We start from the raw sequence: 22,883 nt of genomic DNA, 5'->3' as shown, positions 1-22,883 counted from the left end.
GTAGATAATTTAGAAATGGATTTGGCTGTTTGTCAGAAAAATGTATGGACTTTATATATTTTTTCTGGTGCCTCATAAAATAATAAGCCTGGAGGTCATTGATCCAGGGATGGCACATGAGCTCCTAGATATCCATTAGGCAACCAGCCCATTGTAAATAGTGGACTCTGAGTCACATTGCTTAGGTTTATATCTTTGAGACACCCTTGGCTGGTTGTGCTATGCTCAGCAAGTTAACTAATCTCTGTGCTTCAGTTCATCTCTGTGTAAAATGGTATGATAATAAAACACACTTCTAGAGATGGTTGAGAAGATAAAAGAAAGAAAATATATAAATTTTCTTGAGTAATGTCTGGTATAAAGTAAGAATTTACTTATTGTCAGTAATTATCTTTGCTGACATGACTACTAAAGAAAAAAATGATGTAATGTCTTATAAACCCCCCCCCTCCATTTTTTAAAGCATGCAATTATCTGGATTGAGTTAGGAGTATTTCTCTCTTATAATACAGATTTTTTCCTTGAACCCATGACATTTTCTAGCCTTTCTAAGAAGCATCTTCTTCTTCTTCTTCTTTTTTTTAAGAAGCATCTTCTTGAACCATTTCCACATATGGTGCTCAGGCAGATGGTTGTAGCACCGAACTGGCTTACTGGCTATTGTACAAGGAGTACTCCTTCAGGAGCCTCCTTCTTTCTGGAAAGCTTGGGCTGAGTGAATGAATACCTCTCTATGTTCCCCAAAACCACATCACCAGATTTTCTCCAGACACTTTCGGGTAGTTTGAAATGTCCCCATAGTAAAACAATGGAGTGCTATGTAATATAGTTTCTCACCAAGTGACGAGTGTGTGTATTTCTGCCTTTACACTGGAGAGTATCACACATTACTCCAGAAGGTTACCTGAGCAGAATTATTGGATCAGTTTGTGAATAACAGTCCCTCTCTTGGACTCTAATATAGATTGATGTCTTTGAGGGAAGTTTTAAGAAAGCCAGACCTGATTTCCGCACACTAAAGCTCTCCTCACCCTAAAAACATTCCATATGGTAAAGAGGTCAGACTGAGAATCACTTCTTAGTGAGTGAGCTAACAACTCTTTAAACATTTCCTTACAGCTCTTCACAAGAAATGAAGATCCTGAAACAAAACGACAGAATAGTCATCTCTTTTCACTATTATTTCTAGTCCTGGGAATTATCTCTTTTATTACATATTTCCTTCAGGTAAATATTTAAATTTTTACTTTGTTCATTTTGGGGGAATTTACAAACATTTGTATAATTTTTCCTTTAAATAGAATTGTCTTCTGTGAACTTTGCCATGAACTTTGCCATGAACTTCTATGAACTTTGCCATGAACTCAGCCAGTTGTTTGAGTTCTTTGGCTCCTTGCTTACCTCATCCCGTCACTCCTCCTCAACTAGAAATATTGATGAAGTCAGACAGAATAGATTGTTTGCTCTAAGAAGATGACTGAAAATGAAAGGTGGGGTATCAAAATAGCTTTGAGAGAGCTCTGAAAACAATTTTGGGTGTAAGTACTGATGGCCAATTTAAATATTCAAAGACAAGTCTTCTTGTATTATAAAAACAAAAAGAAACAAAACTCTCTAAGCAGGTGACACTTTTTTGAAAAATTTATCATTCATTTTTACCTAGGAATTGAGGGCTCAGAAAGTTTAATATGATAAGACTTTGTGGGTTTTGGTGTTAGCGTCTGTTAGCCTTCCCTGTGACAGTGCACATAACAATAGCAACTTAAAGGAAAAATGGTTTATTTTGGATTTGTTTTCAGAGTTTTCAAGCCATGGTCAGCTCTGTCCATTGCTTTTAGGCCTGAGGGGAAGCAGAAAAACCATGATGGAAGGACGTAATAGAGGAAATCTCCTCATTTCCTCACAACCAGAAAACAGAGGGAGAAGAGATCCAGAGAGAAGGGGGCCAGGGAGTAGATACAGTCTCCAAGGACTCTTTCTGCCTTGGAGTTTTTCCCAACAATACCATCAAATTATGAAGCAATGATTGGATTAACTCAGTGAGGAAGTTGCAGCCTTTTTGATAACAATCATTTTCCAAAAGCCCTACCTCTGCACATTGCTGCTTTGGGAACCAAGCCTTCATCACACAGGTGTATTGAGAGACAGTTTAGATCTAAAGTGTAAGACCTGGGTTTGAGTGTCAGTTGTATAAGTATCCAGTTTTGTGTCCTTAGCCAAACAAACAATCTAAACTATGTGAGCCTCAGTTTTTTTTTCTTTTGCAAAATAGGGATAATATTGCCTGTAGATGATTAAGACAGGTCATGTGAACAAGCAAAACAGGTTCAGGCAGTAGTAAACATCACTTTCTTTTTTTTGTTTTGGTACCAGGGATCGAACTCAGGACCTTGTGCTTGCCAGGCAGGAGGGGGGACCACTGAGCTAAATCCCCCACCCTATCACTTTCTAAATGAATGAATGGTTAGCCATTGTAACTTTTATTTAGCTAAAACTGAATAGGATTATTGTTTAACATATTTGTTAGTGGAGAGGATGTTGTTCTGGACATTGTAAGAGAATCAAAAGATAAAAACAGACTCCACTAAATATTTAAATTCTCATTTGACCTTGAAAGAAGACCTTGAAAGGATGAAAGAAAGAACTACATAGTAGATTGCTATACCAACTATTAATGGCACAGGTATTTTGAGATGTAAAGACTGCTCAGTAGTTGGTTGGTTAAAAAACATGGAGGTAGTCTTTGAGCTGGTACCTTCAGCTTTAATAGGACTGGCAAAGCAAAAGGAAGAAAGGAATATATTAATAACAGATGGTGCTTAGGAGACTCAGCCTGTCTTGCCTGCAGATACAGGTGAGAACATCTATGAATTCCAGGACCCCAGAAGTATAGACACAACCCAGTCCCTTAAAAGGTTGGGGTGGGTGACTACTTATTTTAGGAACACTGAGAGGGAGCTCAGTGGAGGATAAAAGCTTAGACTCTGGGTTCCCATTCTGGTGAGAATTCTCATAGGTTATTTAGATCCCAGCTCTGCCACCTTGTGATTGTGCTTATGGAAGCTTACTAGCCTGTATAAACCTGTTTCTTTTGAAACATGATGATTATAGGCTTGTGATAAGGATTTAATGAAATAATGTATGTAAAGTACACTGTCAGAGTAAGAACATCTCTCAACAAAAATAACAAGAGTCATTTTCCTGAAGTGGACAAGCCAGATCACATTCCAGGTAATCCAACAGCAGAAACTCTCATGTGATCATCCCAAGTAAACATAGGCACTAGTAGTTTTAGGTTTAACCTCACTTAATCTGGGATTCTTCCCTTCTCCTCCATCTCCTTGCATGGACAGTACGTATTAGCAGAGGGTTATGTAGCATTGCAGCTTTCTGGGGAGGGCACTGGTCTGTGGACATTGTGTGTCCCCCATCATGCTCAGTCCATGGCCCCATATGGCCTCCAGTTATTGGTCCTCCTTTACCATTGTAGCAATGGCTCTTTCCTCAGTTGTGCCCTTTGCATGTGTTTCTTCCCTCTCACAGTGATGTCCAGCCTTGTGCTTGAGAAAACCATGAAGATTTGGCTACCCGCTTCATTTCTCTCTGCAGGCCCAGGGTTATTATCAGGGCCTCTCCTCTTCTGATGTACCACACAACCATTTCCTTCTGCTTCCTCAGGCTGTTCCATGGCAAGTCTCATCTGTCAGCTGTTACTTCCTACTTCCACAAGGAAGGAGGAGCATTACATTTTTGTCTCCCCACACTCATCAGAGTGAGGATTCTGTTCTCCTTACTCTGCAGGTGTGATCTAGCTTGGCAGCACACTCATATCTTACTTTATTATTTCCCATGAACTCTATTCCCTCCTCCTAGACACAGACAATTAGAGCCTTAAATGATGGAAAAGTACAGTGGAGAGAATTCTGAGTGAGCCTGTACCTCAACCTGTTCTGCTCTGGAACACTGGATTTTTCTTTTTACTTAACCACTAAGAGTTCGAAGGTGAGAAAGGAGGATCACAAGTTGAATGCTATTCTGAGCAACTTAGAAACACTCTGATTCAAAATAGAAAGCATAAATAAATGAAAAGGTGCTTGGGATATAGCTCAGTTCTACAGCCCTGGTTCAATCTCCAGTACTGTAAAGAAAAAAGTATTTGGTAACTTTATGCTCTCCATCTTTTAAAGGCTGGTGTGACCATAAATTTATGTTTTCACAGACTACACTTCAGGTCCTTGTATAATGGGGCCCTCTAATTAGGGTCCCAAATTAGAAGATATATGATATAGCCCCCCCGTCTTGGAAAAATATCAGCTTCCTGAGTGATAGATCCATGTTCACTGCAGAAATAAGTGAGTCTGAGAGTGGGAAACAAAGAAATATGTTTCCTGTAAATCTCTGGACAGCCCATCAGTTCTCTGGGAGCAGCAGTGCCAATTTCAAACCTGGCTGTCTTCCAAATACACCAGTGTACCCTTGCACTTTGCTCTGGAACACATGATCACAAAAGTGTAGCCAATTCTGAAAATCAGGCTTTCAGACTTTGTCTTGTATCCTGCCCTATGATTTTAGGCCCCCTTCCTTTTGTGTTTTGGGTGTCAGAGTCTCTTACAATCCTTCTGTGTGACATGTTCTTTTTTGTTATAGGGCTTCACATTTGGCAAAGCTGGAGAGATCCTCACCAAGCGGCTGCGGTACCTGGTTTTCAGGTCCATCCTGAGACAGGTATGTCTGCTGAGGGTTGAGCTTTGGAGTGTGTGGGACTCCTGTTGGCTCCCAGGGTGCAGATAGTGGAGTTCTATCACCTTCCTGGGACTCAGCTCCTGCATTGGGCTGCCTTCAGTCTCAGAGATAGCACAGAACCATTTCCAGATGCAGGCTTAGGCCCCGCAGTCTGTTTACTGCAGGTGAGCACAGGGCCTGGACTGGCTGGACCCAAATGGAGTCTCCGGACTGGATTCACCTCCAGCTTTTTTTCTCCGCAGACACAGTCACCATAGGCAGAAGTGATCTTCACTGCCCCTCAATTTTGCCCTTTCTTTTCTCCTTTCCCCTGTTTCTTGCCCACTACAGTTGCCCTCTGTACTCTTCCATTCCACAAATCCAAACTTATCATCATGGCTCATTTCTCACTTTCCAGTGTCTTTGAATAGTAAACTAACGCACTAATTCCGGCTGCAGTTTTACTAGGCCGATAATAGGTTGATGGAATGCTTCTCATATTCTGCACTCTCACATTCATGACCCTCACAATAGACAGTGTGAATGTTTTCCTTAGAAAGGGGGATAGAGTTTGGGCAACTATAGCCCAGAGAAGCCCCATTGAAAGGGATACCTTTGCTTAGCATCATGAAAATATTGTCCTTTTTTTTTTTTTTTTTTTTTTTCTTGGTACTGGCAATCGAACTCGGGTCCTTGTGCTTGCGAAGCAGGCGGCGAAACCACTGAGCTAAATCCCCAGCCCCGAAAATATTGTGTTTTTAAATAACTTTCTTTTTAAAATCCCTAATTACTTGCCATTGACTGAAATGGTGCTGTAGGATCCTGCTTCAGATGTGATCCTGGAACCCTGGTGAGAAGCCTGTTTGCCCTATTAGGATTTCGACAGGATGTTCACATCTTCCCAGCTGTCTTTGGTTCCACTGTCCTCACTCTTTCCACCACCTCTTAGAAAGACATATTAATGTGAACTAATTGCTAATAATGCAGAGCTAGGACTGAAGCTGCTGAGGGAGGGCACTGTTTGATGGGGTATCCCGCCCTTGGTATCTCAGGGCAAATCACATACATGACCAAGATTTCACTTAGGCGCAAAGTTTACTTTGCTCCACAGCCAGTGCCCTGTGGCCCCACCGAGCCCAAGGGCAACTCACAGATCCTGTGTCTTGAGAGCTGAGTGAACAAATTATAGGATGCCTTTTCCACCAATAGTTAAGTGGGACAAACATACCTTAGGGCCTTCTCTTTAAAAGGCATAGTACTGAACATTGTAAGGCTTTCAAATTTGAATGGTTTCTGTCTTCAAGGTAGTCACATTCCACCGGGGAAGCACTGAAGCCTGTGAGAATACTAAAAAGCACATTGATATTTGCTATCATCAATTATAGCACTTCGTTCTTTCTCAAATATTCTAGATAAAAAAGACAGCTATTGTTATAATGCAAATCAACAGTTCAGATAACTTCTCAGGGACTGCAGACATTTTTGCAATATCAGTTCTTAATTCAAATTAATAATCTTGTATTTGTATATTTAAAAATATAAATAATTTTACAAAAAATCCTATTTTATGTTGACTATCACATTTTAACCCACATTGCTTTTGTTGATTTGTTTTTTGCCCAATTCATTTATTCTGCCCTAAGCTACAGTTACCTAATTGTTTGTTCACCTTCTCTATTTGGATGTCTAATAAGTCTTTCACACTTTAGTACTAATTTTCAAGTTTGAACCCACAAGACTCACTCTTATCTACTCTTTGCCCATATCAGAAATATCAGTATCTCTCTGCCACTTGTTCAGGCAAAAAACCTTGATGACTCTTCTGTGTCTACTGTTGCAATAGCTTCCTACCTGGTTTCATTGCCTTTATCCTCATCCCAGTCTGGTAGGTTCACCTATAATGCCAGAGTCATTTTTCTGAAATAAAAGTCAAATCATATCTCTGTACTCAAAACCTGCCACCCATATCCCTCAGGGTAGAGTCTGGAATCTTTACAGCTGTCTAAAGTTCATACATGACATGTACTACCCAATCTCCAAGAAGCCCTCTCCTACGCTTCACCCTCCATAATCTTCTCTGAGCCCAGTGGCTCACCGCTGACATGTAGGGAGAGAGGTTTGGTGGACCACATGAGGACAGAAATCTCTCCAGAAGAAGCAGCTTTTACAGCTTTACAAAAAGTTTCCTTTTTGGCTCTTGACAGCAGGTAAGGCTTTCTTGCTAGTGAAAGATCAAGTGTGTCTTAGGTTTGAGCCTTTGTGCATGCTTTTTTTTCTTCCCCTTGGATATTCTCGTGTCTCCCATCATCTTTCATGTCTTTGCTCAGTTGTCACTTCACACAGGCCTTCTCCAGCCTCTCCCTGTTTTCTAAAGCAGCATCTTCCCTCACTCCTTTGCTATAGTGAATTGTAGCACTTTGGTAGACAGCCTTGCTGTGTTTTCCTTTATAGAATTTATCACCTGAGATGATATGTGTGTGTATTTATGTCTTCTGCTTCTTGAACCTACACTTTATAAAAACAGTAAATTTGTTGGTGGTGTTCACTGTTCTAACACTTAGAAATTGTGCTGGGTTCCCCTTGGACTCCAGTTCCTTTCAGAGCTTTCCTGGGTCTTGGGTGATCCACCTCCCTCCTTCTTCTCTTCTCAAAGTTACTATATGCCAGCGTCTGATCTCCCAATGTCCGAGAGGCTGGTTCCACTGTTCACTGCTCCACCATCTTCCATCTTTCAAAAAATTTTTAACAAATGAAATGATGTATTGATGTTTTTGTGTATTATGCCTTTTTCTTGTCTATTGAACATAAACTTTTGAATCCAATTGCAGGGAATATAACTGATACACAAAACTGATCTTTTGTTTTCCTCCTGGAGGGTTGAAGGTAAACTCTCTTCTGTTCCACAGGATATGAGCTGGTTTGATGATCATAAAAATAGCACTGGAGCTTTGACTACCAGGCTTGCCACTGATGCCGCTCAAGTAAAAGGGGTATGTGCCTCTTTTCTGCTTTTGATTGTACTCATTCCATTTTGAACCTCAGGGTGATGACTTTTTCAGCACAGATGTTAGTTATTATCATTAAGAAAATATTAAATAGACATCTAACCCACAAACGACACCTGTTTTATAGAAAATGTTGACTATTTAAACATTATATGCTCTATAGTGTGTAGATAACTTGTAAACTTTTTTTCACATTTCTGTGTTACTACTACTATTTACAAGATGCATATAGAAGAACAGTTATTTGGAAAAGAAGTATTTCTCAGTATATCATTCAGGATCGGGCTAGTACAGTGTTCAATCAACAGAAAATTATAATTGCGCCTGGGAAAAGATATGTGTAGCTGGCTACAGAAGCCCCATGCTGGGACATTGAATTTCAGAAGAGAAGAAAAAAAGATTTAAAAAAATAGGTTGAAACAAGTGAAAAACACATGAAAAATTAAAGCAAGGTTGGAAAAAATGTGTTGAATCATATTTTGACTTTTAATTGAAGTGACAGTTTTTTCTACAACTTTTCCTGGCAAAAATGTACAAAATGATGAGGAATTGAAAAAAATATGTGATCTTTGCTGTTTTTCCCTTACCTTGAACCTTACTAATCTTTACATTTTAGTCTTCCTGTAAGACAGTAATATACTAACAATTCTACTATATAATAGATGGAACTTCTGTAAGAATAAGTTGTTAAGCACTCAGCTGCAAAATTGCAAGGTGAGTCTGAAGAATTATTGTTTTAACACAGTTCTCTTTTTTTAAAGCAAACACATTCAGAAGAGTCAACATTTAGGTCAGGTTGTATAAAACCTAACAACAAAGTGAACACTGCTTAAAATAACTTTGAACTTCTTGTTTTAAAGAATAATTTAACAAATTTTTCTTAACACATTTGCAGTACATAGTTATTACATCCATTATGGGGAGCTGGTACAACACATCTTAATTCTTTTTACTTCCCCCTCCCTCATCCTAAACTTCTTTAAAAGAAACAATGATCGTGTCTTGGTGGAGAGTCTACATGGTTGGTCAGATTGTCATAAAGTCCCATGCAAAAAGTGGAGGCAGGATATGTGGCTAGGGCTGGCTGGTGGTCATAGAAGTAAAGCCCAGATGGTATGGTAATGGCAGCAAAAGACCTAAAGGTGCCTAGAGAGAATGTGATAATCAGAAAATTAGCAAGTGCAGGGGCCTTGATGGTGAGGCTTCACTCAGTTGTTCCCCAAATGGAGTAGGTTATAACAGCTGAAAAACTGTGAGCAAGGAAGAGTTGTAATTGTGGTCAGCATTGTATCTGAAAGTAGATAGTAAATTTTATTTTATTTTATTTTTTTGAGACAGAGTCTCACTATGTAGTTGAGGCTGGCCTTGAACTCACTATGTATCCCAGGCTGGCTTCAAACTGGCAGCAATCCTCCTGCCTCAACCTCCTGAGTTCTGGGATTACAGGCATGAGCAACCACGCCTGGCTCTAGATGGTAATTTTTTTATTTTTATTTTTTGGTACTGGGGATCAAACTGAGGACCTTCCGCTTGTGAGGCAGGTGCAGTGCCACTGAGTAAATCCCGGGCCTCTAGATGGTAAATTTTAAAAGGATCACTTTGACTGCTGTGGGAATAGGCTAGAGGAAACAAGAATAGAAGTAAGGAAGCCATTACAATAATCTAGGAAAGAGGCGATTGTGGCTTAGAGTAGTGTGGCCATACTAAAGATGATGAAATACAAAAGAATTCTGGATATAATTTAAAAGTACAGCTTACAGAATTTTTGGTTGACTTAGATGAAGGAAAAAGGAGTGAGGCAACTTAAAAATGATTTAAAATTTTTTGACCAGCACAGTTGACAAAATAGGGTTAATTTTTAATGAAATCAGGAAGCCCATTGGCAAAATAGGATTGGGGGAGAACTGAGAGTTCTCTGTGGAGCATGATAAATTTGTGATTCCTGTGGTAGACAACCATGTAGAGACGTCAAGAAAGCAGGTGGTTTTTGTATGACTGGAGCTCAGCAGAGACATGTCCTCTGGAAATATGCATTTGGAGATTTTTCAGCACAGGTGTGGCCTTTAAAGATAAGATGCTGGAAAAAAAGATAAGCTGGATTCTCTATGATGCAGTATTTGTGGATAGTGAGTCCTAGTCCTGAGTTTAGGGTTATGAGAGTGAAACATTGGCCAGTGAAGGAGAAAAGCAGTGTAGTAGAAACAAAATTAAGAAAGTGTCTTGTGGAAGCAACAAGCTAGAGTATCAAATCCTTATAAGCTTATTGCTTATAAGATGATTGAACTTTCATATGGTACAGTGAGTGATATGGAGGTGTGCGAAAGCCTGGCTGCTGAAGAGACGGGAGTAGAAAGAAGACACAGTCAGACACATGATGAAAGGCATTCTGTGAAGTGGCGCAGAAAAATGGGATGGTAGGTAGAGGAGGATAGTGAAATATTAGTTTGACAGAAGGGATGTAGCTCATTGGTAGGGCACTTGCCTAGCAAGTTTGAAGCCCTGAATTAGATCCTCAGCACAAAAAGTATTAGCTTGCATTCTATTGTAATTTAAATTGCTTGGAGGATCAGCTAATGAGCTCAAGAGAAGTCTATTGTACTAGATCCTTGGAAGAACATTTTTTAGGGGTGGTGATATAAATGGCATATGTGAGGCCATTTGGAAACAGGCTTTGTGAGAAAAAAAAAGGTTTATTCTAGTATAGGTGTGAACAGAGACTGAAATCAGGGGCAGATTTCAGCTGCTAGCTGGGAAGAGCTGAGTTTATTACATCCATGTGTGGATGGATGAGAGAGAGAGAGAGAGAGAGAGAGAGAGAGAGAGAGAGAAATTAGCTATCTGGGAAGGGAGTTAGGCTTATATAGAGCTTGAAAAGGGATCTATGATCATAAGGAATGTTTGTGACTGAGAGTCCAAGGACAGTTAGCGCAGGTGTATAGAAAATAACGGGATTTCTTGGCTCTAAGGAGATTGTATACTCAGTCCTCAATTTTCTTTTTTTTTTGGAGGGGGGCCTGAAGTTTGAATTTATTTATTTATTTATTTTTATTTTTTGCTTAAATTCTTTAATTGGTACATTTTAGGTATACAATACGTTTACATTTATCAATGGGTGCTTGTACCTGTACATGATGTATCTTGGTTCTTATTTTTTTCCCATTACCTGTGTGCCCTTCACCTCCTCCACCCTTCCCTATTTAAATAGACTTTGTTTTCATTTTTTTCTTTTCTCATAATTTTTCCTTTCTATCCTTTCCTTTCCCCTTCCCCTTCCATTTCCCCTACCCCTTTGAACCTTTTCTTCCTATTTCAAATTATCAGTTATTCATTTTAATCATTTTAACCCTTATTTACACTTTCAGTTTCTCACACTAGACAAATTATTCGATATTTACACATGTGTGTCCTATTTATTTCACTTAAGAGGATGGCCTCAATATGCATCCATTTAGCTATAAATGTCTCTAGTTTCTCATTCTTTATGGCTGAGTAGTACTACATTTTATAAAAAAACCACATCTTCTTTATCCAGTTTCCAGTTGATGGACACTTGGGCTGCTTCCAAGCTTTAGCTACTACGAACTGTGCCCCTATAAACATAGGTGCACATATATTGCTGTGGTATGATTCTTTTAATTCTTTGGAGAAGATACTCAGCAGGGGAATACCTGGGTCAAATGGGACCTCTAGTCCTAGTTGTTTGAGGTATCTCCATGCTGATTTCCACAGTGGTTGCACCAGTCTGCACTCCTACCAACAATGGAGAAGGGTTCCTTTCTCTCCGCCCCCAGCACTTGTTACTGGTTGATTTCTTGATAGCAGCCATTCTTTGTGGGGTGAGGTGGAATCTCAGTGTTGTTTTCATCTGCATCTCTCAAATGACCAGTGATGTTGAACATTTTTTCATATATTTGTTTGCTGCTTTTACTTCTTTGTCTGAGAAATGTCTGTTCATTTCAGATGACCATTTTTGAATTGGGCCTTTGATTTTGGGGGGTCTAATTTTTTTCAATTCTTTATATATTCTTGATAGTAGACCTTTGCCTGAGGTACAGCAGCTAAAAATTTCTTCCCACATTGTAGGTTGTCTCTTAGCTCTGTTGGTGGTTTCTCTTGCAGCACAGAAGCTTTTTAATAAGAAGAGATCCCACTTGTTGATTCCTTGTGCTAGCTCCCATGCTACTGAGGATTTGTTCATAAAGTCTTTTCCTATGCTAGTGTCTTCCAGAGTTCTAACTAACTTATCTTCCAGCAAGTTTAGTGTTTCTGTCTTAATATTTAGATCTTTAATTCACTTTGATCTTAGTTCAGTGCATGGTGATAGGTATGGGTCTAGTTTTAATCTTTGGCAGGTTGAAATCCAGTTTTTCCAACACCATTTATTAAATAGGCTATCTTTCCTCCAATGAGGGTGGTTGGCTTCTTTGTCAAAGATGAGTATGTCTGGAGTTGTTTCTACATCTTCTAATCTATTCCACTGATCCTCAGGTCTGTTCTTTTGCCAGTACCATGCTGTTTTTATCATAGTAGCTTTGTAGTATAGTTTCAAGTTGGGGATTGTGATACCCCCTGCCATGTCTCCATTGCTTAGAATTGCTTTTGCTATTCTAGGTCTCTTCTGGTTCCAAATGAAATTTTGGATTGTTTTCTCTAATTCTGTGAAGTATATTGTTGGAATTTCAATTGGCCTTGTATTAAATCTATACAGTAGTTTTTAGAAATATGGCAATTTTCACTATAGTGGTTCTTCCTACTCAGGAACCGGGGATGTCTTTCCATTTTCTTATATCCTCTTTGATCTCTTTTTTCAGAGTGCTGTAGTTTTAGGTTACTTCCTTTGTTAGATTGATTCCTAGATATTTCATTTTTTTGGATGCTATTGTAAAAGGAACTGTTTCCCTAATTTCTCTCTCAGTGAGTCTGTTATTTGTGTACAAGGGGGCTCTTGTGTTTTGAGTGTTGACCTTGTATCCAGCTACTCTACTGAATCTGTCAATTAAGTCTAGAAGTGTTTTGGCAAAGTTTTTTGGGTCTTCTATGTAAAGTATCATGTCATCAGCAAATAATGACAGTTTAACTTCTTCTTTTCCTATCTTTATACCTTTTATTTCTTTATCTTTTGTAATTGCTGTGGCTACTGTTTCCAGAACTGTATTGAACAGGTGTGGTGATAGTGGACATCCTTGTCTTGTTCCTGATTTTAGTGTGAAAGTTTTCAGTTTTGACCATTTAGTATGATGTTGGCTGTTGGTTTTTCATAGACAACCTTAATCAGGTTGAGATAAAGACCTTCTATTCCAATTTTCTGTAGCGTTTTTATCATGAATGGGTGTTGGATTTTGTCAAATGCCTTTTCTGCATCTATTGACATGATCATATGGTTTTTGTCCTTGACTCTGTTAATATAGTGTATTACATTTATTGATTTATGTATGTTGAACCATCCTTGCATCCCTGGGATAAATCCAACTTGGTCAGGGTGTATGATCTCCTTGATGACCCTCTGTATTCCATTTACCAGTATCTTGTTGAGGAATTATCCATCTATATTCATTGGGAGATTGGCCTGTAGTTCTCTTTTTGGGTTGGGTCTTTCCCTGGTTTTGGAATCAAAGTAACACTTGCTTCCAGGAATGAACTTGGAAGCCTTGCTTCCCTTTCAATTTCCTTGATGAGTTTAAAGAGTAATGGCCATAGTTCTTCTTTACATGTCTTGTACAATTTAGCATTGAAGCCATCAGGACCTGGGCTTTTCTTGGTTGGTAAATTTTGTATTACATTTTCAGTTTCACTCATTGTAATTGGAGTGTTTAAAATTTCTATGTCTTCTTCATTTAGCTTTGGCAATTCATATGTATCTAGGAATCTGTCCATTTCTTCTGTGTTTTCCATTTTATTAGAGTACAGGTCTCAAAATAGGTATTGATGACCCTCTGGATTTCTGCTGGGTCTGTTGTGACTTCCCCTTTTTCTTTCTTAATTGCATGGATTTGAGCCTTTTCTTTCCTTTTTTTGATGAGGTTGGCTAAAGTTTAACTGATTTTATTTATTCTTTCAAAAAACCAACTCTTTGATTCATTGATTTTTTTGTATTGTTCTCTTAGTCTCCATTGCATTGATTTCTGCTCTGATCTTTACTCGCTTGTATGAGCTTTCAGTTTGTTATGCTCTTCTTTTTCTAGGAGATTGAGGTTCTGCATTAGGTTATTAATTGAGTTCTCTCTGTTTTCCTAATATGGGCATTCACTGCTATGAATTTCCTGCATAGAAGTCCTTTCATTGTGTCCCATAAAGTCCTGTATGTTGTACTGGCATTATCATTTACTTGGAGAAACTGTCTAATTTCTTCTTCAATTTCCTCTGTGACCCATTGGTTATTCAGGAGAGTGTTATTCAGTTTCCATGTATTTGTGGGAGTTTTGTGGTTTCTTATGTTATTGACCTCCAATTTTATTACACTATGGTCTGTTAATATACAGGGGGTAATTTCAATTCTTTTACATTTACTTAGACATATCCTATGAGCTAGCATGTGGTCTATTTTGGATAACGACCCATGTGCAGCTGAAAAGAATGTGTATTCTGATTTTGTGGGGTGTAACACTCTGTAAACATCTATTAAGTCCATTTATTCAATAGCTTGGTTCAGTTCTAGAAGTTTGTTGTTAATTTTTTGTCTAGATGATCTGTCTATTTGTGATAGTGGGGTATTGAGGTCCCCCACTACAATTGTATTGGTGCTTATTTGGTTTTTTATGTCCATTAATATGTTTTGTATAGTTGGGGGCATTCGCATTTGGTGCATATATATTTAGGGTTGTCATCTCTTCCTCTTGGATCATTCCCTTCACAAGGATGTAGTGACCATCTTTGTCTCTCTTAGTTTTTGTTTGAAATCTATTTTGTCTGCAAATAAGATTGCTACCCCTGCTTTTTTCTGGGTTCCTGCCACATGGAGAACTGTTTTCCATCCTTTTACTTTCATTCTATGAATTTCTTTTTGAGTTAGGTGTGTTTCTTGTATACAACATATTGCTGGATTTTGCTTCTTAATCCATTCTTTCAGTCTATTTCTTTTTATTGGGAATTGAGGCCGTTAATATTGATAGTTATAATTGATAGATATTGACTCATCCTTGTCATTATGTTTTCCTATTGTTGGCTCTTTATTTCTCCCCCCCCCCTTTTCCCTTTAGTTTCTTGCCTTGCCTGGTGGCTTCCCTCTGTTGGGCTTCATGGAGTTGTGAGCTTCATTGTTTTTTTCTAGGATATTGTTTAGAATTGCTTGGAGTGCTGGTTTGGTGTTCATGATGTTTCTCAGGTGTTCTTTGTCATGGAAGTATCTAATTTCCCCATCAATTTTGAAAGAAAATTTTGCAGGATACAACAGTCTAGGTTGGAAGTTATTTTCTATTAGGGCTTGAAATACTTCACTCCAGGCTCTCCTTGACTTGAGGGATTGTGTTGAGAAGTCTGCCATGATTCTGATGGGCTTTCCTTTGTAGGTGATTTGTTTCCTTTCTCTAACTGCTTGTAGGATTTTGTTCTTCTGTTGGGTTTCTGAGATCTTTACTATTATATGTCTATGTGCAGATTATTTTTTTTGATCCTGGCTAGTTGGAGTTCTATATGCCTCATTCATCAGTTTGTCCAATTCTCTACCTCTGTCTAGGAAGTTTTCTACTATTGCTTCTGTGAACAGTTTTTTTTTATGTCAATTGTACTTTCTCCTGCTTTTTCATGGACTCCTATCAGTCTTATGTTATTCTTCTTTGCATCATCTAGCAGCTGCTGGATTGATTTCTCGTGGTCCCTTACTATTTTTAAGAAATCTCTGTGTTCATGGTCCTTAACCACAACCCTGTCTTCTATATCTGGTATTCTATCTGCAGATTCCTTTAATCTGCTATGCATACTTTCAGTGGAGTTTTTTAATGTCCTGGATATCTGTTTTGTGGATTCCAATTCTTTCCTATGTTGGGCAATCATGTTTTCCATTTCTTTCTTATGCTGGCTGTTCATGGCTTCTAGCAGTTTTCTTAGCTCATCTATTTTTTTTTAATCTGTTTCAGTTCTAGAGCCTCTAATCATGTCTTTCACTCTGCTCACCATCTCTGTAGTTATCTGGGAGATTATTTCTGCTTTGAATTTTTCTAGAGCCTCATGCATCTGTTTTGTTACTTTCTGTGCCATCAGTTCAGGGTGTCCAGGTGGTTGATTATCAGACTTTTCCACCTTGTTTCCCCCAGAATTTGCCTTTTGTAGGGTGGAAGTATGAGTTTGTGCCTTGCTTAAACGTGTTCTCATTTTTGTTTTTGGTATTGTCCTTGGTTGAATTCCTGGGTTAATACTTTGAAGTTGCTTATTGTAAGCATCTTTGTTGCTTGTATTTAGAACACTTATAGAATGATTGCTTCTCAGAGGTGTCTTCCAGGTATAGCTGGTCTTTAAGATTTGAGACTCTAATGGCTCTGAGGCCATCTCTATTCATTATACGATGAATGACAACTGATTAGATCAATCACAACACCAAAAAAAAAATCATAACACTTTAACTCAAGTTATACCATCAGCAACACCATAGCATCAAATACATCCTTGAAAATGACAGTTTGTGGTAGTTATTAATCTATCACCTTAATCTATCACCTTTAACTGTGTGAATTAAATCAAAATCGAGGACCTACCCAACATGTGTTTATAGTGAATAAACTCTTCAATATAGCAACTTTACCCTTCAGGATGGGGAGTTAGAAGGAGTTGGGCAGGGACGAATTAGGCAGGTCGAAGGATAGGGGAAGGTTAGTAGTGAGGCCAGAGGACACAGGCAATCGAAGAAAAGAAAAATAAAAAAGAAATACAAATTAGGGCCAGAACAGAAACACAAAGGGAGATGAAGAACAATGTGGGACAGCAAGGGAGTGAGTGAGAGAGAGAAAGAAAAGAGGAAAGAAAGAAAAAGAGAAAAATAAAAATTTGAAGAGTAGAAAAAAAAATTTAAGAGCAAAAAATAATAATTTTGAAAATAACAAATAAAAGATAGAAATGAAGGGCCTCCTTCAGGGTATCTCTCTGCTGTCACAATAGACAATGTGGGTGGCCGTTTGCAGATGTAAGTCAATAAGTCTCAGCAAGCCAGTCACAGATCTGTGAAATTCAGGCAGATTTCTGGCTGCAAGTTCCAAGTTGAGCTCCCAGTCCTCCTGCAGGGTTGAACTCTGCAAGGCTCTACTGCAGCTTCCAGCTGCCCTTCCCCTGAAGATAGTCCAGGTTCCGATGGGAGATGATGATTTCTCCAACTTACCAACTATGCTAGTCTGGTGTGCCTTTATTGCAGAGACTTTCTTCACTTTTCCAATGGGCCTCAGTTTTCATCAAGGAGCCTGAGAGAGGCCCTCTATCTGTTGTTTACTTCTGCAGCTCAGGACAATGGCCTTTATGCCCCCCCTCTGCCTCTGTAGTGTGGAACTTGGTAGCAGTACAGCCAGGAGACCAGAGGTTGGGGGGAGGGGCGGAGGTTGCAGGTGCCAGCACTTCTAAGCTCCTCGCTGGTGGGCATGTTGAGGTATCCTCACCATCTCTTTGATTGCAGGTAGGCATGGAGAGCAGGATGGAGTGGGTCTCCAGACAGCCAGGGACCTCTCAGCCTGCGTGGTTAAGCTGCTCGTTGGTGGGCATATCGAGGGTTCCTCACCACCTGTCTTCAGTTTTCTTTATGGCCATCTGTCCTGTTTACTGAGAATAGCCTGTTTGCTTTCAAAGGTCTCATTCAGGCCAGGCATGACCATGATCACTGTAGACAAATTGAGGCTCCTAAGTTATAGATTTCACTATTTAGCTTCATTGCCCTATCTTTAGTGTACCATTTATAGAAATCCTGTCATATGTGTCCATGTACTTTAAGTGATGCACATACCTCATGTCCATTTGATGTGGAGGACGCAATCTAAAGAGTGAACATGAACTCCGTCCCTTGTGGCAGGACCCTGAGCTGATGCAGCATGTGCATTCTGCATCACTGTTTTTCTCTCCCCTTAAGTTCTCACAGTTCTGACCTGTCTTAAGCTGAAGTGCTTTCTCATACTTATAAAATTTTTGGAGAATTCTTTCTATTCCATTGGTGATGAGGCCCTTGGTGATAACCACCAGTCTTTAGCCTCCACTGGTGTTGACCTGCTTTTCACTTGGTTCTTAAAAGCATTTCTACTTGGCACTGTGAAGGCCCCACTAGGAAGTTAGAATATAGACTTTTATTACAATAAGTATAAATCTCTTTAGATTAGAGTTTCACTGCTGTGATCATTTTTTGAGAAAGAAAGAAATAGCAAGAGAGGAAGAAACAGCAACAGGCCATTGATCTTCAGAACGATATAGACTTGCACTCTGTATGAGGGATAGATGTGGACAGTGAGTGTCAGGCTTTAGAATAAAGAACAGTAACCAATGCGGTGTCACCCAAAGCTCTAAAGCAAATGTAGCTAAGAGTCTTATTCTCCCCACAACATAAAGTCCTAGATCTTTTCAGTTCAGCTTTCCTGTATGTTAAGAAGAATTCATCATCTTTAATTTCTCTTATTTTTGTGGTCTTTGACTGTTGTCTGAGGCTAGATACCCATATTTATGAAGGTTAAATGCCATGGTATTTCCTCTGCTGTAAACTTTGAGATGTTCTGAGTGCTTCTTTCAGTCACCAGCTGATGTGGGAAATCAGAAGGACATGTAGATCCTGAGAACAGAAGCAACTCACCTCATCTGTGCTGTAGATTTCCCAGATTGCATCCTTTGACCTTCACACGAAATATGTAGAACAGAGAGCTGGCTTTGCAGACTCCTCCACTTGTTGGCTTGTGCCAAGTTTTGCAAAGCATCACTTTGATATAAACTCAATAATTGCATCAAATAAAAATTAATGTGCTTTATTACTTATGCCTTTGGCCTTGCAAAAATGTATGGTATAGTGTTTATTGTATGTAAAGGCTAGTTGTGGTTGTAACACCTTTCCTCCCTTAAGTATTTAGTCTAGTGATTATATAAGAAAGGTATTCAATGATTTTGTGGGTATTGATGTGAAGGATTATAAAGGCTTCTTCCCCAGAATTGAGAACATATCTCTTTGCATATTAATCAATGTACCTGCTCATTTTTGGTGTTAGAGGAGATTTGTTCAAAGTCACAGAGACAATGGTGGCTATCTTAGATTGTGCTTCATCATCTTTATCTGAAACAGCGTTTGTGGGCAGAAGAAGCTTTCAGGATAGAAAACAACATTGGCCACTTTCAGACAAAGCAGGTCTGAGGTCCACCGCAGGTATTTGGAAACAGTAGAGGGTGTATGCTCTTCCCAGGGCAAAGGATATATGATGGACTGAAATACATAGTAGTGGACAGATTTGACTTTGTAGATTGACTTCTGGTTTTAGAGTTGGAAGTCACTGCACACTCCTGAAAGTCATGGTCAGGCTTCTTCTGGCATTCAAAGCGAAGGGTCTGGTGTGTGCTTAATAAATAATAAATAAATTTGATGTATTTTTCCAAATCAATTATAGGTTAAATAGACATAGTAAGTGTCTCAAATAGGCCCAGATGTATTTGAATATCCTTAATGAAACTTCTAACCGGGGCCAGGGATTTAGCTCAGTGGTTCCGCCGCCTGCCTCGCAAGCGCAAGGTCCCAAGTTCGATCCCCAGTACCAAAAAAAAAAACTTCTAACCTTAAATTATAAGTAGTTGTAGATCTAACATTGGAAATTTCCATCTGTTTAATGTAATTATCAGACTTTATCTTGCTATCTGGCAGAACCTGCTGTATTGATCATACTTTGATTAATAAATGTTGTCTTAGGCTGGAGATTTAGCTCAGTGGTACTGTACCTGCCTCACAAGCTTAAGGTCCTGAGTTCAATCCCTGGTACTGGAAAAAAAATGCTGTCTTAAAGTTAAAAATAAGAACAGAAAAAGGGTAATCGAACTCTGGATTACTATACTTCTTTTAGCATTTATTGAGAAGTCATGGAAATCCTTATTTTAGAAAACCATTAAATGACCTACAATTAAATCTTTTCTTTCATAACTGAGAAGATAATTAATAGATTTTTCAGGAAAATGAAGTGTCACAATCCCTAAGATGTGTTGCATATATGTACCAACTCCACACAAGGAATTAAAACATTATATGTTTGCAAATATGTTCAGAAATGAAGGGGATCAAGAGATGGATGGAGGGGAGAGAAAGAGAAAGCAAAGGGATGAAAACATGAAAGGAATGAATTACAATGTATATTGTGTACACATACTAATTTCCCACAAGAATATAAACATGTCCTTCAAGCATGTACTAATAAAAAAGAATATATAAGCATGTATTTTATATATAATACAAGCATGTGCTTGTAATTTACTTTGTTTTTCAGGCTATTGGTTCCAGGCTTGCTGTACTTACCCAGAATTTAGCAAATCTTGGGACAGGAATTATTATTTCTTTGATCTATGGCTGGCAGTTGACACTTTTACTCTTAGCAGTTGTACCCATCATTGTAATAGCATCAGTTATTGAGATGAAAATGTTGTCTGGACAAGCATGCAAAGATAAGAAAGAGCTGGAAGCTTCTGGAAAGGTAAGTCAAAGAAAATATAATTGCTTACATAAGTAAAGAAAAATCAATGTTGTTTTATTACTGCCTGCCACTTAACTATGCTCTGAAAATATTTTTATAGCCATTCCTCAAAGTAGTACTGTTTATACTTATCCCACAGATTAGAAAATGAAAAATAGAAAACATTCCTAGGCTCAAAGACTGACCACAGCTTTTAATAGGTTTCTCTGGTTTAAGACCATGTTACACATATTCTTCTCTCTTCCCTCCCTCCCCTTCTTGCTTCAGTTCTTTACTGATTTCCTTTCTTCCTTCTCCCTCCCTACCTTTTCCCTTTCTTTCTACTTCTTTGTTTCTTTCAAGTAACCTTAAATCTGTTATTTTTTAAATTCATTAAGTTTATTGGTACATTTTAGGTATACAATATGATGACATTCATCATTGGGAATTTGTACCTTTACATGATACCCCTTGGTTCTTATTTTTTTCCCTGCCCTCTGTTCAACCGCTCCACCCCTCCCTATTTCCAAAGACTTTGTTTCCATTTTTTCCTTTTCTTGTATTTTTTCTTTTCCCTTCTTTTCTTTCCCCTACCCCTTCCACTTCCGCTACTCCTTTAGACCTTTTCTTCTGATTTCCCAATATCAGTTAACATTTTGATCCTTATCTACACTTTTAGTTTTCACACCAGAGAAACTATTCGGTATTTACACATGTGTTTCCTATTTATTTCACTTAAGAGTATGGCCTCAATGTGCATCCTCTTAGCTATAAATGTCTCTAGTTTCTCATTCTTTATGGCTGTGTACTACTCCATTTTATAGAAAGCCCACATCTTCTTTATCCAATCTCCAGTTGATGGACATTTGAGCTGTTTCCAAGTTTTAGCTATCAAACTGTGCCCCTATAAACATGGGTGAACATATATCAATGTGGTATGATCCTTTTAATTATTTTGGGAAGATACCCAGCAGAGGAATAGCTGGGTCAAATGGGACTTCTAATCCTAGTTGTTTGAGGTATCTCCATACTGATTTCCATAGTGGTTGCACCAGTCTGCACTCCCACCAATAATGGAGCAGGGTTCCTGTTTCCCCACACCCCCACCAGCATTTGTTATTGGTTGGTTTCTTGATAGCCATTCTTTCTGGAGTGAGGTGGAATCTCAGCTTTGTTTTCATTTGCATCTCTTGAATAACCAGTAATGTTGAACATTTTTTCATATGTTTATTTGCTATTTCTTCTTCTTTGTCTGAGAAATATCTGTTCATTTAAAATGTGCATTTTTTGGATTGAATCTTTAAATTTGGAAGATCTAATTTTTTTTTGTACCTGTTATTGAACTCAGGACCTTGCATTTGTGAGGCAGGTGGCAGCAACACTGAGCTAAATCCCTGGCCCCAGGCCTGATTTCTTTATATATTCTAGATAGTAGACCTTTGTCTGAGGAACAGCTGGTAAAAATTTTTTCCACATTGTGGGTTGTGTCTTCACACTGTCGGTGGATTCTCCTGCTGTGCAGAGCTTTTTATTTATATATTTATTTATTGTTTTGGTACCAGGGATCGAACTCAGGACCTTTTCCTGGCGAGGCAGGCATGGTGCCACTAAGCTAAATCCCCAGCCCCAGAAGTGTTTTAATAAAAAGAGATCTCAGTTGTTGATTGTTTGTGTTGGTTCACCTGTGCCTGAAGTTTTGTACATGAAATCTTTTCTTGTGCCAATGTCTTCAAGAGTTCTACCTAATCTCTCTTCCAGCTGGTTTAGTGTTTCTGTTTTAATATTTAGATCTTTGATCTATTTTGATTTTAGTTTAGTGCATGGTGAGAGATATGTAGGTCTAGTTTTAATCTTTGGCAAGTTGAAATCCAGTTTTTCCAGCACCATTTATTAAAGAGGCTATCTTTCCTCCAGTGAGGGTGTTTGGCTCCTTTGTCAAAGATGAGGTGGGTGAGTGTGTCTGGTGTTGTTTCTGTATCTTCTAATTGGTTGCACTGATCCTTGAGTCTGTTTCTTTGCCAGTACCATGCTGTTTTTATCACAGTAGCTTTGTAGTATAGTTTCAAGTTGGGGATTGTGATACCCCTACTTTGTCTTTGTTGCCTTGTCTTTTTGCTTTTGCTATTCTAGGTCTCTTCTTGTTCCAAATGAATTTTTGGATTTTTTTTTCAAGATCTGTGAAGTATGCTGCTGGAATTTCAATTGGGATTGCATTGAACCTATATAGCAGTTTTGGAAGTATGGCCATTTTCATTATATTGGTTCTTCCTACCCAGGAGCAAGGAATGTCTTTCCATTTTCTGATGTCCTCTTTGATCTCTTTGTTGAGTGGTGTATTTTTCAGAGTAGATGTCATTGATTTCTTTCCTAAGGTTGATTCCTAGGTATTTTATCTTTTTGGATGATATTGTGAAATGAGTTGTTTCTCCAGTTCCTGTTTCAGTGAGTCTGTTGTTCATGTACAGGAAAGCTACTTATTTTTTGTGTGTTGACTTTGTATCCAGCTACTCTACCGAATTTGGTCATTAAGTCTAGAGAACTTTTGGTAGAGTTCTTGGGGTCT

The 22,883-nt window shown here is 38.6% G+C and overlaps 1 protein-coding gene across 4 annotated transcripts in view; it reads left to right on the top strand.

Annotated features, from left to right (window-relative positions):
* LOC101713196 (ATP-dependent translocase ABCB1) overlaps nt 1–22,883 on the top strand; it is a 152,246-nt gene that overhangs the window by 79,356 nt on the left and 50,007 nt on the right. For all 4 annotated transcript variants that reach the window (XM_087204495.1, XM_004862427.3, XM_013078708.3 and 1 more), the window contains 4 exons: nt 1,120–1,227; nt 4,648–4,725; nt 7,629–7,712; nt 20,138–20,341. In XM_087204495.1, coding sequence (XP_087060621.1) covers nt 1,120–1,227; nt 4,648–4,725; nt 7,629–7,712; nt 20,138–20,341 — 474 coding nt within the window. The remainder of the gene's footprint in view (nt 1–1,119; nt 1,228–4,647; nt 4,726–7,628; nt 7,713–20,137; nt 20,342–22,883) is intronic.

Source organism: Heterocephalus glaber, unplaced genomic scaffold (genome assembly GCF_053883595.1).
Source record: "Heterocephalus glaber isolate CG9 unplaced genomic scaffold, H.glaber_assembly_v1.0 deba00000546, whole genome shotgun sequence".
NCBI classification, from domain to species: domain Eukaryota; kingdom Metazoa; phylum Chordata; class Mammalia; order Rodentia; family Bathyergidae; genus Heterocephalus; species Heterocephalus glaber.
Note: the sequence above shows the minus strand (reverse complement) of the source record. Positions and strands in the feature narration are given on the sequence as shown.